Genomic DNA, 12,800 nt, shown 5'->3' on the forward strand with positions numbered 1-12,800 from the left:
CTGCTAGATTCCTGGCCTGCTCCCCTTGGTCTGGTCAGCCTCTTTTTGGGCCTGGGTTGATCACCCGATTCTCTTGCCCTGTTCTAGTGAACAGCCCTTGGGTGGGGCCCGATCTCATCCACGTGTCTGGCTTGGCCAGTTGCTTTGCTGGGACTTCTGGGGCTTGTCTCTGGCCTAATCCGGACGCTCAGCTCTGTTATGACCTCCAGCTTCTGGGAACTTGCTGGGTTTGGCTCAAACTTGTGCCAGACCTTGCTTCTGGTTCCCATGGGCTCGGTTTCCCAACATGCTCTGGAATGGCCTGTAACACAGACTCCCAATAGCATCCCACAGCACACACACACAGAGAAGCAGCGTGACCCCAGGGCCACGGGTGCGGGACAGAGGAATAAACGCAAGGCTGGGTTTCCAGAAAGGTCACAGCTACACCTTGCAGGGAAGGAGCATGTGCCTAAAGCCAAGTTGCAGTGGTAACCCTGGGCACAGATTGCTAGTTGCCTAAAAAGATCAGATATTTAAAATTAAGCAGAAAGACAATCCTGGTCCACTGGCCTAGTTCCCCATTTTATCTGAAAGCCAGGGTATTATCTTTCTTATTTTGGGTATTTGAGGAAGTCAGTTAGCTTCCCTCTATTAGCTTCTCAGAAAAACGTACATGCACACTACATAACAAGCACACACCACTTACATAGACCACACGTACCCTAACCACACACACCATACACACATAGAGTACATACACACACCACACATCATATACACACACACAAAGGCCCACTCCTGCCAAGAGTTTCAGCAGATTCCCAGATACCCTGAGGCACACCCAGACTCCAGATGTCATGCATTTTCCCTCCCCTTCTCAGGGCCACTTCCCTGACTAGTGCTTCGTGTGCCAACTCCAGGGGCTGTGGGGAATCCCTCTGTTAGCCGTGGCAGTAAAGAGCCGCTTGTACCTGGGGATGTGTAAAGATCTTTACACCCTCATCTGTCACTTGTAAGTTGTGTGTGACCTCAGTTTTCTCATCCATAAAATGAGGATACTAGCCCGGCCAGCGTGGCTCAGTGGTTGAGCATTGAACTATGAACCAGGAGGTCACTGGTTTGATCCCCAGTCAGGGCACATGCGCAGATTGGGGGCTCGATCCCCAGTAGGGAGCGTGCAGGAGGCAGCCAATCAATGATTCTCTCTCATCATTGATGTTTCTCTCTCCCTTCCTCTCTGAAATCAATAAAAATATCTATTTTAAAAAATCAGGATACTATTTCCTCTTTCATAGCATTGTGCTGAGGGTTACATGAAATGGTTGGTGAATGGGCCTATCGGACACTAATTCTGAGGAGGGCTTTTTATATATTAATCTTCTAAATTCATTGAATGCTTATGAGATAGCTATTATTATTATTATCATCCCGTTTTACAGATGAAAAAACTGAGGCACAGAGAGGTTAAGTGGCTTGCCTAAGATTACACAGCTAAGTGGTAGAGGCAGAATTCAAACTCAGACAGGCTTGTTCCCTTTTCCTTCCCTTACTGACCCTTTTAAGCTGGAGCAATCCTTCCTTCCTCTAAGTCCCCACGATGCCTCTATCATGGCACTTCCACCTGTTTTACACATACTTGTAAGTATATCCGTCTCCCCACCTTGGACTGTGCTCCATGCAGACAGAGACTCCTGTTCTGGCTTGGGCCCGGAGCGGTAATGGGCTACAGGCAGAGGAGGGAGGCAGATAACCAAGCAGTGAAGAGTGAAACTCTAAGACCCAACAGCTCGCCTCCTGGCCTGAATCTTTTCTAGATGTGTCTATAGGCAAATCAGTTAACTCCTCTGAGCCTCAGCCTCCTCATCTGTAAAATGGGGATAATAAACACTCCCACCCTAGTGGGTGTGAAGATAGAATTGACCAGTGTGTCTAAAGTGCTCAGGACAGTGCCTAATACGTATGAGCCGTGTCCACCATCCTGATGGTCCAGAAGCCTTGAGAGGCTGGGAGTCCGAGATGGTCTGCTGGAAGAGCTCCCTGGCTCATCTTTTATGGAGTCACAAACCACTGCCTCTCCAACTTGGAGAAAGCTGGAGGGGCCTGGCCTCCCACCCCACTGTGCAGAGGTCCCGGCCTGGCCCTCACCTCTGCCGTCATCTTGGCAATGAGGCCGGTGGAGATGGCCCCACTGAGCACGTTCCGCCGCAGCCCAGGGTTCCTGGGGTCCTTGAGGTTGCTGATTCGGCTGCGCACCCGGTTCCGGTACTTCATATCTGTGCTCTTGAGCTCCTGGTAGATATGTGACATGGTCAAGGGCCAGCTCAGCTGCTCATAGAGGGGAGGATGGGGAACCTCTCCTGGAAGCCTGAGGAGATCCAGGGCCATCTCTTCCTCTCCTTGGACTTGTTCAGGGTCGGGCACTTCTGTGGCATTTGAGGGAATTGCAGTAGGCATTTGGGGTCAGCCATGTGTCGGGGACAGGAAACAGCCTCTAAGGTTACAGCAAGCACTGTGGTGTCCGGGACTCCGGGAAGGGGCAGCCCAGGTTTGTCTGAGCCTCTTGTATGACCTCAGGTGGCTCACGTGACCTCTTTGTGCCACACTTTCCTTATTTATAAAATACGGGGCTGTTATGAGGATTCAGCAATCAAAGCTGCATGATGCACTATTGTGGTGTCTGGGACACAGCAAGAGCTCAACATTTAGGGGCTGCTATGAGGATAACGATGAAGGTTACCTCTAGTTACCTGAGGGTTGTGAGTCCAGCTGGCAGAGAAAAACAAGATAGGAGCCACATGTTTCAGGCTCTAAGAATACTGCAATAAATACATTGCTGAACTTTGTTTGATCCAGTGCCCCCAGTTCTCTGTCATCATTCCCTGGAACCTACTTTGGGAATTGCTGGTCATTAATAGAGGAGGAAGCTGAGGCTTAGGAAGAATGAAGGCCCTCGCTCAAGGTCACAGGGCAAATTCCCGGCAGAGACAGGGCTGGATGCCAGAGCCCCTCCTCATGGTAATGCTCTCCGCTCAGCCAGCAGGAAGTTGCCACTGGCCATGAATCACAGTGACTGCTCTGTCCAGATGCTGTATCCCAGACAGGCCTCCCGCTCCCTCCTCTGGAGGGGCTCAGGGAACACAGCCCAGTGTTCTTGGTCTCCTCAGCCAAGGAGACTCAGGAAGATGAGGCCTTTGCTGGGTAAAGCCAGAGACGAGACAGAGACTGCGGGGAATGTAGAAAAATGGAAACAGCTGACTTGCTTGGGAAGGAAGGTGGTATTATTTCTGTTTTTGCTTTCATGTTGTTTGTACAATAAAAGTGTAAAAAGAAAGACTGTGCCATAATGCATTTGGAAGCCACAACGTATGTTTAAAAATCTGTGTTTGGGATGCCTGGAGGTGTGGATCTGCTCATGTGGGGACAGGAGGGCTGGCAGTACTGCCACCGGCTCCTTCCCGACTGTTTCCTGAGATCACAGGGGAGGACAAGGTAGAGCAGAGCGCGGACCTGGGTGTCACTGACCCCTCAAAGGAGCACATGTGAGCCCCACGGCTGCTATTTCGTCCAGGGTCACTCTGAAGAGGACACACGGTCAATGTGGCTCTGATTTCCTCTCCTTCAGTGACCGACATTCAGGAGGAAGAAAACACAGAGGAAAGGCCAGCGGAACGAGGTACTAGATCACCCACCTTTGTTTCAAACTGGGAAGGGACCTGCTTGGAGGGACGACTGTTCCAGAGAAAACAAAGAGGAAGCCCATGCTCCGTGTTCTGAGTGAGTGAGAAATTATGAGTATGCATTTGGTGAGATGCTGGGTAGCTCAAGGGTGGCTAATAATCAAATGATGGTGGAGAGAAACTCCCAGAAGATGTGTTGGAGGATATTAGTGTGGGCCTCAGGCAGGAAGGAGATGGAAGCAGGCAAGTTTGTTGTCTGCAGATTGGCCTCCACCCCTCCCTAACCCCAGCTGGCTCCCCAGGGAAAGCCCAAGAGAGTCACTCAAAAGGGTCACTCATACCTCAGGGTGACACCCAGAGGCCCTCTCTCCTGGGGATGCTGTCCGCTTCCCTCCACACCTCTTGGACATGCAAAGCTTTGTCTCCAGTAAAAGAAATCCCAGCATTCACTCAATGGGGCACAGCACCAAGGGATGTTTTTCCCTCCAAGAGGGAAATCTTTTGGTGCGATAGGCCCATATCACACAGGTAGGTGGTCACCTCCTTATGGAACGACCGCAGGATGTAGAATCCAAAGACCAAGGTTTTCAGTCCAGCTCTGACATCAGTAGTTCCTGAGCCTCAGTTTCCTCATCTGAGAAATGGGAACGGCAGCCCCTGCTTCACAGAGATTGTTGTGAAAATTAATAGAGGTAGGAAGTGTCAGTTGCCCATCACAGGGCTTGGAACATATTGGGGAGTAAAAAATGGGAGCTGTTATCTTCAGCAGTTGGAAGAGGGGGGAGGGCTGAGTATGAGAAATGCGGTCCTTCTCTGTCTACTCACCTACTGGACGTCACACACTAGGCATGTTATGACATAGACTGTCTGGCACAGACACTGAGCCTTCAGGTTCTGGAATCACACTTTCTGGGTTCCAGTCTCAACGATGTCACTACTGTTTGCTGTGTGAGCTTTGGCAAGTGGCTTAACCTCTCTGAGCCTCAGTTCCCTCACCTGAGAAACAGGATTGATGAGGAAACCTACCTCGTAGATTGTTCTCAACACTGAATGAAGTACTGCTCATACACAACTTGGTATGAGACGGGCAGGTGCAAGACTTAACAAATATTTGCTAGAATCAAGAACTCCGGTTCAGGGGCCGAGCAGGGGGCTGTCCGGAGTCCTTTCCCTCCCTGCTCACTGTCCTGGGTCCCCTGTACTTGGAAGACCTGCTGCTGGACGGTCCAGGCACCCACAGCCTTGGCAAAGCTCAAGGATATGATCTTCAATTTCTGATGCCATCTTGTCACAGTTGACTCCATAGTCCTTGTAATCATCTAAAAGAGATTGGGGAACACAGGCATCAGCCAGGCATGACCTTGGCAGTGAGGCCTGCTTGTACCAAGGACTACAGCACCCTGAACCCTCCCATGGCACTGAGAAAGGCCACACCTCATCTGCCCCTGGGAAGCCCTTCCCTCCCCATCCCCGGCCCAGGCCTTCTCACCATCCGCCTTCAAGGCCGCCGAGAGCATCTCCACACACTTGTCCCGGACAGAGTCCCCTGTGAGGTAGCAAGGTGCCAGGAGGCAGATGGAGGAGGCAAAGGTGGGGCTCGAGGGGCTGCTGGGTGTTTTGGGGGAGGTCTCCGCTTTCGATTTGCCGCTGTTTGATCTGAGGATGACAATCAGTAATCGACTTTCTGATACTAAGCAAATAAAGCATTTATTGAGCAATGATCCCTTTAATCTCATAACAAGCCTACGAGGTAGGAACTATTTTAGGTACTTGATATGGATCATCTCATTTAATTCTCATAACCCCACGAGGTTGATACTATTCTTTTTTTTTTTTTAATACTCAACGGAACTCAAACCATGACTAGCTACAGTACGAATATGAAGTTAACATGCAAACTGTTTTCTGTGGGTTTTTAAAATATGTTTTTATTGATTTCAGAGAGAGGAAGGGAGAGGGAGAGATAGAAACATCAATGAGAGAGAATCATTGATCGGCCGCCTCCTGTACGCCCCCTACTGGGGATCAAGCTCGAAACCTGGGATCAAACCAGTGACCTCTTGGTTCATGGGTCAATGTTCAACCACTGTGCCACACTGGCTGGGCTACAGATGCATTTTAAATAATGATACTCAGGTCACACATCTGGAAACGAGTAGGACCAGAATGAAAACCCAGGCAGTTGAACTCTGGTGCCCAGGCTCTTAACCTCCCACTGTGCTCTACTGGTTACAGAACGGTGTAACAATGCCAAAAACTATATCCATTAGGGGCTGCAAGAGCTCCTCTCTCTCTCTCTCCCTCTCTCTCAGCTCTCATTGAACCATTTACTCACTCATTCAATAAACAGTTCAATAAATATTAATTAGGCACCTATTCTCAGGTACTGTGTTGAGAACAAGGGATAAAGCAGACAAGGCAGAAAAGCTCCCTCCCTCAAGGAACTTATCGTCTACTGACTAGTGAATGCACCACCATTTAAGAGCGCCGGCTCGTACCATGTACCAGGAACGGTGATAGGCACTGGAGGAGCACTTTCTAATTTACTCCTCACAGTAGTCCTAGGAGGTAGATACTGTTGGCATCCCCATTTGCAGCCGAGGAAACAAACCGAGAGTTATATCACTTGAGATTTGAACTCAGGCCTGTCTGATTCCAACCCTAACACTCTTTTTTCAAAAAAAGAGTTTTATTGATTTTGGAGAGAAAGAGAGGAAGGGCAAGGGAGAGAGAGGGAGCTGCCTCCCGCATGCCCCCTACTGGGGATCGAGCCTGAACGTGCCCTGATTGAGAACTGCACAAGCGACCTCTGGGTGCATAGGTCGATGCCCAACCAACGTAGCCACACCAGCCAGGGCCTAACCCTAACACTCTTAACTCCTATGATACACTGCCGAAGAATGATCCCATTTTGTTTTTGGCTTAAAAAAAACTCCACACAAATAAATAAATAAATAAATAAATAATAAAATACAATACTGAACTGTATGACTTAAACAACAGAAATTTATTTCTCACAGTTCCAGGGACTGGGAAGTCCAAGATCAAGGTGCTGGTCAGTTTAGTTTCATGTGAGGGCTCTCCTTCCTGGCTTGTAGATGGCCACCTTCTCGCTGTATCCTTACATGGCAGGGAGAGAGAGCGAGTGAGCTCTCAGATCTCCTCCCATAAGGACACTACTCCTATTGGATCTGCTTCACCCATATGACCTCTTTTAACCTTAATTACCTCCATAAAGGCCCTACTTCCAAATTCAGTCACATTGAGCTTCAACATATGAATTTCAGGAAGGAGGAGTAGATAACATTCAGACCAGAACACCATATTAGTAACAATGATCTCTCTGAGATGGGATTATAGGAGATTTTCATTTTCTTCTTTTGCTTATACATGTCTTCTAAATCTACGAGAAATATGTCTACTTTAATAATGAGAAACACTTTTTAAAAAAACATTTGACAATTATGAACGGTAACTGTGCTGATGGCTCGGACAGGCTTCCTGTCTTCCTGTTATTAAGGAGCTGCCAGCAGCCCTAGCCGGTTTGGCTCAGTGGATAGAGCGGCTGCCTGTGGACTGAAGGGTCCCAGGTTTGATTCCAGTTAAGGGCACATGCCCAGGTTGTGGGCTCGATCCCTAGTTGGGGGCATGCAGGAGGCAGCCAATCAATGATTCTCTCTCATCATTGATGTTTCTATCTCCCTCTCCCTTTCTCTCTGAAATCAATAAAAGTGTATTTAAAAATATATATATAGCCCTGGCTGGTTTGGCTCGGTGGATAGAGCGTCGGCTTGTGGACTGAAGGGTCCCAGGTTCGATTTCGGTCGAGGGCACATGCCTGGGTTGCGGGCTCGATCCCCAGTGGGGGGCGTGCAGGAGGCAGCCGATCAATGATTCTCTCTCATCATTGATGTTTCTGGCTCTCTCTCCCTCTTCCTTCCTCTCTGAAATCAATAAAAATATATTTAAAAAAATATATATAGTAACCTCAATGAATAACAGTAGCCAGAAAACCTGAAATACACAATGACAACCTGTTTTATATATTTGGTAAATCTTAATTCATTTAAAATTATGAAATATCTCTTCTTTCTCATGCTAAAAAATTTTGTTACATATATTTTACCACAATATTTTAAAAAATATTTCATATGTGTCTATTGATTTTTTAGATAGAGGAAGGGAGAAGTATAGAGAGATAGAAACATCAATGAAAGAGAAACATCGATCAGCTGCCTCCCACACGCCCCCTACTGGGGATTGAGCCCACAACCCAGGCATGTGCCCTGACTGGGAATTGAACTGGCAACCTCCTGGTTTATGGGACAATGCTCGACCAACTGAGCTGCACCTGCCAGGCTCATGGCTTCCAATTATTTTCAGCATAAAGTCACACTCCTCATTGTGGCTTCCCTGTCCCCCCACATCTGGCCCCTGCCTGCCCTCTGACATGATCTCATGCTGAGCTCCCCTCACTGTTCACTGAAGCCTCTACTGCCCTCCTGCTTTCTGTTCCCTAAACACTCCTGTCCTCTCACCACAGTGCCTTTGCACAGATGGCCCCTCCTCCCAGGAGGCTCCTCCTCCAGCTTTTCCTATGACTGGTTCTTTCCCACCAGTCAGGCCTCTGCTCAAATATCACATTCTCAGGGAGGCTTCCTTCCCTGCCCATCCCAGCCAAGCAGCCTGTCTCTGCCCTATAACTCTCTAGCACATGACCTAATTTCTTGCGTTCATGGCACATATCCACGTCTATAATTAACTTGTTTATGTGTTTATAAACATTGTCTGCTTTCACCTCCAGAATACAGGTTCCATCGTCGAGGAACCCCATTGGCTGGCTCACCACCGTCTTCCAGCACCTTTAACAGCGCTCTAGGTGGGTACTTGGTGAACCTTGGTTGATGAATGAATGCAGAATGAGATGAGGGAGCTGGCCACAGAGAGATGAAAGGTGCATTCAACAGGTTTAGGCAGAGATGAGCTGAGTGGGGGCAGGTCCTCTTTGGAAGGCCAGTGACCTACGAGAAGGATCTCTCTCTGAGCCAGTGTCTGTCAACAACTACGACCTGGACCAACCCATCTCCTACAACTGTGATGGCGTTCCGGATTCTTCCTGGTGTTGCCCCTCATCGAGCCCTGTACCCCATCACGACATCCTCAATGTCTAGGACTCAACAGTGGGGAACCACCAGGGGGAGCCTGAGGATGCTGCTCCGAAGAAGGCATGATAGCAAGCAACAAGAATAACATTGCCATTTAGGGAATGTAAATGCACCGAGGCGATGTATTTATTAAGGATCCAGGCTCCAAAGCCAAACTCCAGGTTCAAGGCCTGACAACACCACGTTGTAGCTATGTGACCTTGGGTGAGTACCTTCTCCTCTCGGTGCCTCAGTCTCCTCACGTGTAAAATGGGGATAACAATAGTACCCACCTTACAGAGTTGTTAAGAGGATTAAAGCACCTAAGAGAATTCTAGCAACAAAGTATTAGGCAATTGACATCGGTAACCACATTAAGTGTGAGTGTTAGTACTAAGCATTATGTAGTTATTGAGCACTTACACGGAGTAGGAACAGTGCTAAGCATTTCATTACCTCATTTGGTTTTCACATAACCTGAAAAGGGGGGTCACAGTTACCCCCATTTGACAGGTCAATAGACTGAGGCTCACAGATGAACTGACTTGTCCAAGGTCCTCCAACTAGCAAATGGCAGAGTCACACTACACATCTAGGTCTGCCCGCCTTCCAAATGCTTTTCAATACATCTCACCGTGTCTCTAAAAGGCAGAGTTTTCCAGAAGCCCTTTACCTGGGCAAGGCCAGGCTGCTTGTTGACGTTTTTTCCTCACCTTCCTGGCAGGGCCTCCCAGTCCCCGTGCCTCCTCTTGGCGAGGAGCGGGCTGGTTGGCTGGCATTTGTTTCTAGGTGGCATTTCAGGCAGCCACGCTCATTTTGCTTTCAATGCACAGAACTGGGAACTGAGTCAAATTGCAGAGAGGGTGGAGGTAGGGGGTTGGATTCATCAGAGCGTCCTTCTGCTTCCCGGATGTGTCAGTGTCGGCACCAGCCTGTGGTCTGACACCAACCATTCAGTGCTTAGAAAATCCATCCACCCCAGGTCAGAGCAGAGGCACCGGGAGACCTGTCTCGCTGCTCTTGCACGCCACCTCGAGGGCATTTCAGGTACTGCACCGCCAAACACCTGTGGTTCTCAACCTTCCTAACGCCGTGACCCTTTAATACAGTTCCTCATGTTGTGGTGACCCCCAACCATAAAATTATTTTCGTTGCTACTTCATAACTGCAATTTTGCTACTGTTATGAATCGTCATGTAAATATCTGATATGCAGGATGTATTTTCATTGTTCGCGACCCATAGGTTGAGAACCGCTAGGACCTGAAAACCAGCTGGGCCCGGCCCTAGCAGCCTTCTTCCCTGACACCGTGATGCCCTTCGTGGTCTGCTCCCTGGTACTCCAGCTACCGTTCCCAGAGCATCATGCTCACTCATACTGCCACACCTTTGCATGCGCCATTCCCTCTCTCTGGGGTGGCCTCTCTTAGCCTGTCTACCAGGCAAAATTCTATTCATTCACATAACAATTTTCAGCCCAAATACTCTCTCTTCCATGAAGTCTTCTTTTAAAAAACATCTTATATTTTAATATGTTTTTAAAAATTGATTTTAGAGATAGAGGAAGTGAGAGGGAAGGGGGAGAGAGAGAGGAGAGAGAAACTAAACCTGAAACCTGGGTATGTGCCCTACTAGGAATTGAACCAGTGACCCTTCGGTGCACAGGTTGACTCTCAACCAACTGAGCCACACCGGCCAGGGCTCCTTTGACTTCTTATAGAGTCATAAGGAAACACTTCCTGTGTTCCCACTGTGTGTTACATCTTCAAAAAACAAGTATTTTGGTGTCTGCCTCTACACTAGTAACTAAGCTGCAGGACAGCAGAGATCATGAGTTTAAATCTTTGTCTGGAGGTTACAAACTGGAAGGCTACACATACATCTAGTCTGCCCTATTGTGTCTTAGAAAAAGGTGAATACGCTGCCAATGTTTAAAATCAGGAGTCTCATATGAAAATCTAGATGTCCAGTTTCCCTTAAAAAGCTGCAAGACATGGCACAGTGGGTCTGCATGTCCATAGAGCAACAACCAGCTGGAGTAGTGGGTGCCCCCTACAGACGGGCAGGCGCTCTCTATTTTGCCAGAGTCCCCAGGAGTCCCCAGGGTGTGTACATGCCCTTGACCCCTGAAGGATGTTGCTTGTGGAGGAGGTGCTCAACAAATGTGTACACTGGATGTATGCTTGTATATATGCATGTATGGGAGAGGGAGAGGGAGAGGGAGAGGGAGAGGGAGAGGGAGGGAGAGAGAGAGAGGGGGGTGGGGTAGAGAGTGCAGGAAACAGTCTGGGTAGAGGATAAAGTGAATTTACAAGACTTGCTCCTGGCCCTTGGGGTTGCCTGCCCCCAATACTGAACCAGCAGGAACTGACACAAGGGCTGGAAGGATAAACACCTTCTGTTTGACCTTCAGGAAAACAGCTCACGACGGGAGGGAGCCAGACTTCAGGGCCACGGCAAGGTCAGGAGAGGAGTCTGAGGTATAAATCCCTCCACTAATGTTGAACGTTATTTTATCGCCTCAAACCCAGAACTGGATGAGTGGTCAGTGTTTCCTTTTGGGACAGGACAACCCTTCACTATGCAGGATGCCCTTCACGTTCCAGGATGTTTAGCATCTCTGACCCCTGCCTACTAAATGCTGGGGTGTTCCCTCCCCATTCCCATTACAGACAGAATATGCATCCCCCCCCCCCCCCCGAATCCATATGTTGAAGTCCTAACCACCAATGTGGTTGTATTTGGAGGCGAGGCCTTTGAGAGATAAGCAGGTTTAGATGAGGGTGGGGCCCATGATGGGATTATAGGCCTTCTAAGGCAGTGGTTCTCAACCTTCCTAATGCCGCGATCCTTTAATACAGTTCCTCATGCTGTGGTGACCCCCAATTTCATTGTTACAAATTTCACTGAACACAATTAAAGCATAGTGATTAATCACAAAAACAATATGTAATTATATGTGTTTTCCGATGGTCTTAGGAGACCCCTGTGAAAGGGTCGTTCGACCCCCAAAGGGGTCGCGACCCACAGGTTGAGAACCGCTGTTCTAAGAAGAGGAAGAGAGACAAGAGTGCACCCCTCTCCCCCAATCCTATGCAGACAGAGCAAGAAGCAAGAAGGTGGCTACCTGCAAGCCAGGAAGAAGGCCTGCACCAGGGACTGAATCGGCTGCCACCTTGAACTTCCCTGCCTCCAGCATGTGAGAAATAAATGTCCGTTGTGTAAGCCATGCAGTCCATGGTATTTGTGATAGCCACCCGAGCTGACTAAGATCCCTCCCACGTCACAGTGACAACCGAAAATGCTCCCATGAATTTCTAAATGAACCTCCGCCGAGGACCACTGGTTTAAGGTCAGGATGGCCCTGCGGCCTCCCAGCCTCCCTATGGCAGACATTGCCAAGGGGCCACAGCACTCTCTTCTCCGAGGCAGGATGCAGCCTCAGCCTCCCTCTCTCAGCAGCACTGAGAGCCTTCACTCATCAGCTGGAGCTGGCAGCTGGAATCGGGCAAGACAGCAGCCCCGTCCACCTCTCAGGCCTGTTTCATCCTCATCAAGCCTTCAACAACCCCTTGTGGTGGTGCTTCTTTCCTTTCCAGTGGCAGTCTTACTGCACTTTAGGCCTGAAATAGCTGCGTGTCTCCCACTCACAATCACCTAGAACAGTGATGGCAAACCTTTTGAGCTCGGCGTGTCAGCATTTTGAAAAACCCTAACTTAACTCTGGTGCCGTGTCACATATAGAAATTTTTTGATATTTGCAACCATAGTAAAACAAAGACATATTTTTGATGTTTATTTTATATATTTAAATGCCATTTAAGAAAGAAAAATCAACCAAAAAAATGAGTTCGTATGCCACCTCTGACACACGTGTCATAGGTTCGCCATCACTGACCTAGAAGCCAACCTCACCGTCCCACCTGGTTGTCCCAGCATCCACTCTGGCCACTGGACCCTCATCATTTGCTTAAATCCACCTCCAAGTCACTTCCCTT

At 48.7% G+C, this 12,800-nt stretch overlaps 1 protein-coding gene across 3 annotated transcripts in view; it reads right to left on the minus strand.

Annotated features, from left to right (window-relative positions):
* Positions 1-12,800, minus strand: part of TCEA3 (transcription elongation factor A3) — a 43,996-nt gene that overhangs the window by 7,866 nt on the left and 23,330 nt on the right. For 2 of the 3 annotated variants that reach the window (XM_006094041.3, XM_006094042.3), the window contains 3 exons: positions 5,149-5,315; positions 4,922-4,978; positions 2,128-2,282 (listed from right to left, as the gene is read on the minus strand). In XM_006094041.3, coding sequence (XP_006094103.1) covers positions 2,128-2,282; positions 4,922-4,978; positions 5,149-5,315 — 379 coding nt within the window. Of the gene's footprint in view, positions 1-181; positions 302-2,127; positions 2,283-4,921; positions 4,979-5,148; positions 5,316-12,800 lie in introns of those variants that run through there. The other variant, XM_023758342.1, reaches the window with a different exon arrangement.

This window comes from Myotis lucifugus, unplaced genomic scaffold (assembly GCF_000147115.1).
Source record: "Myotis lucifugus unplaced genomic scaffold, Myoluc2.0 scaffold_128, whole genome shotgun sequence".
Lineage (NCBI taxonomy): Eukaryota > Metazoa > Chordata > Mammalia > Chiroptera > Vespertilionidae > Myotis > Myotis lucifugus.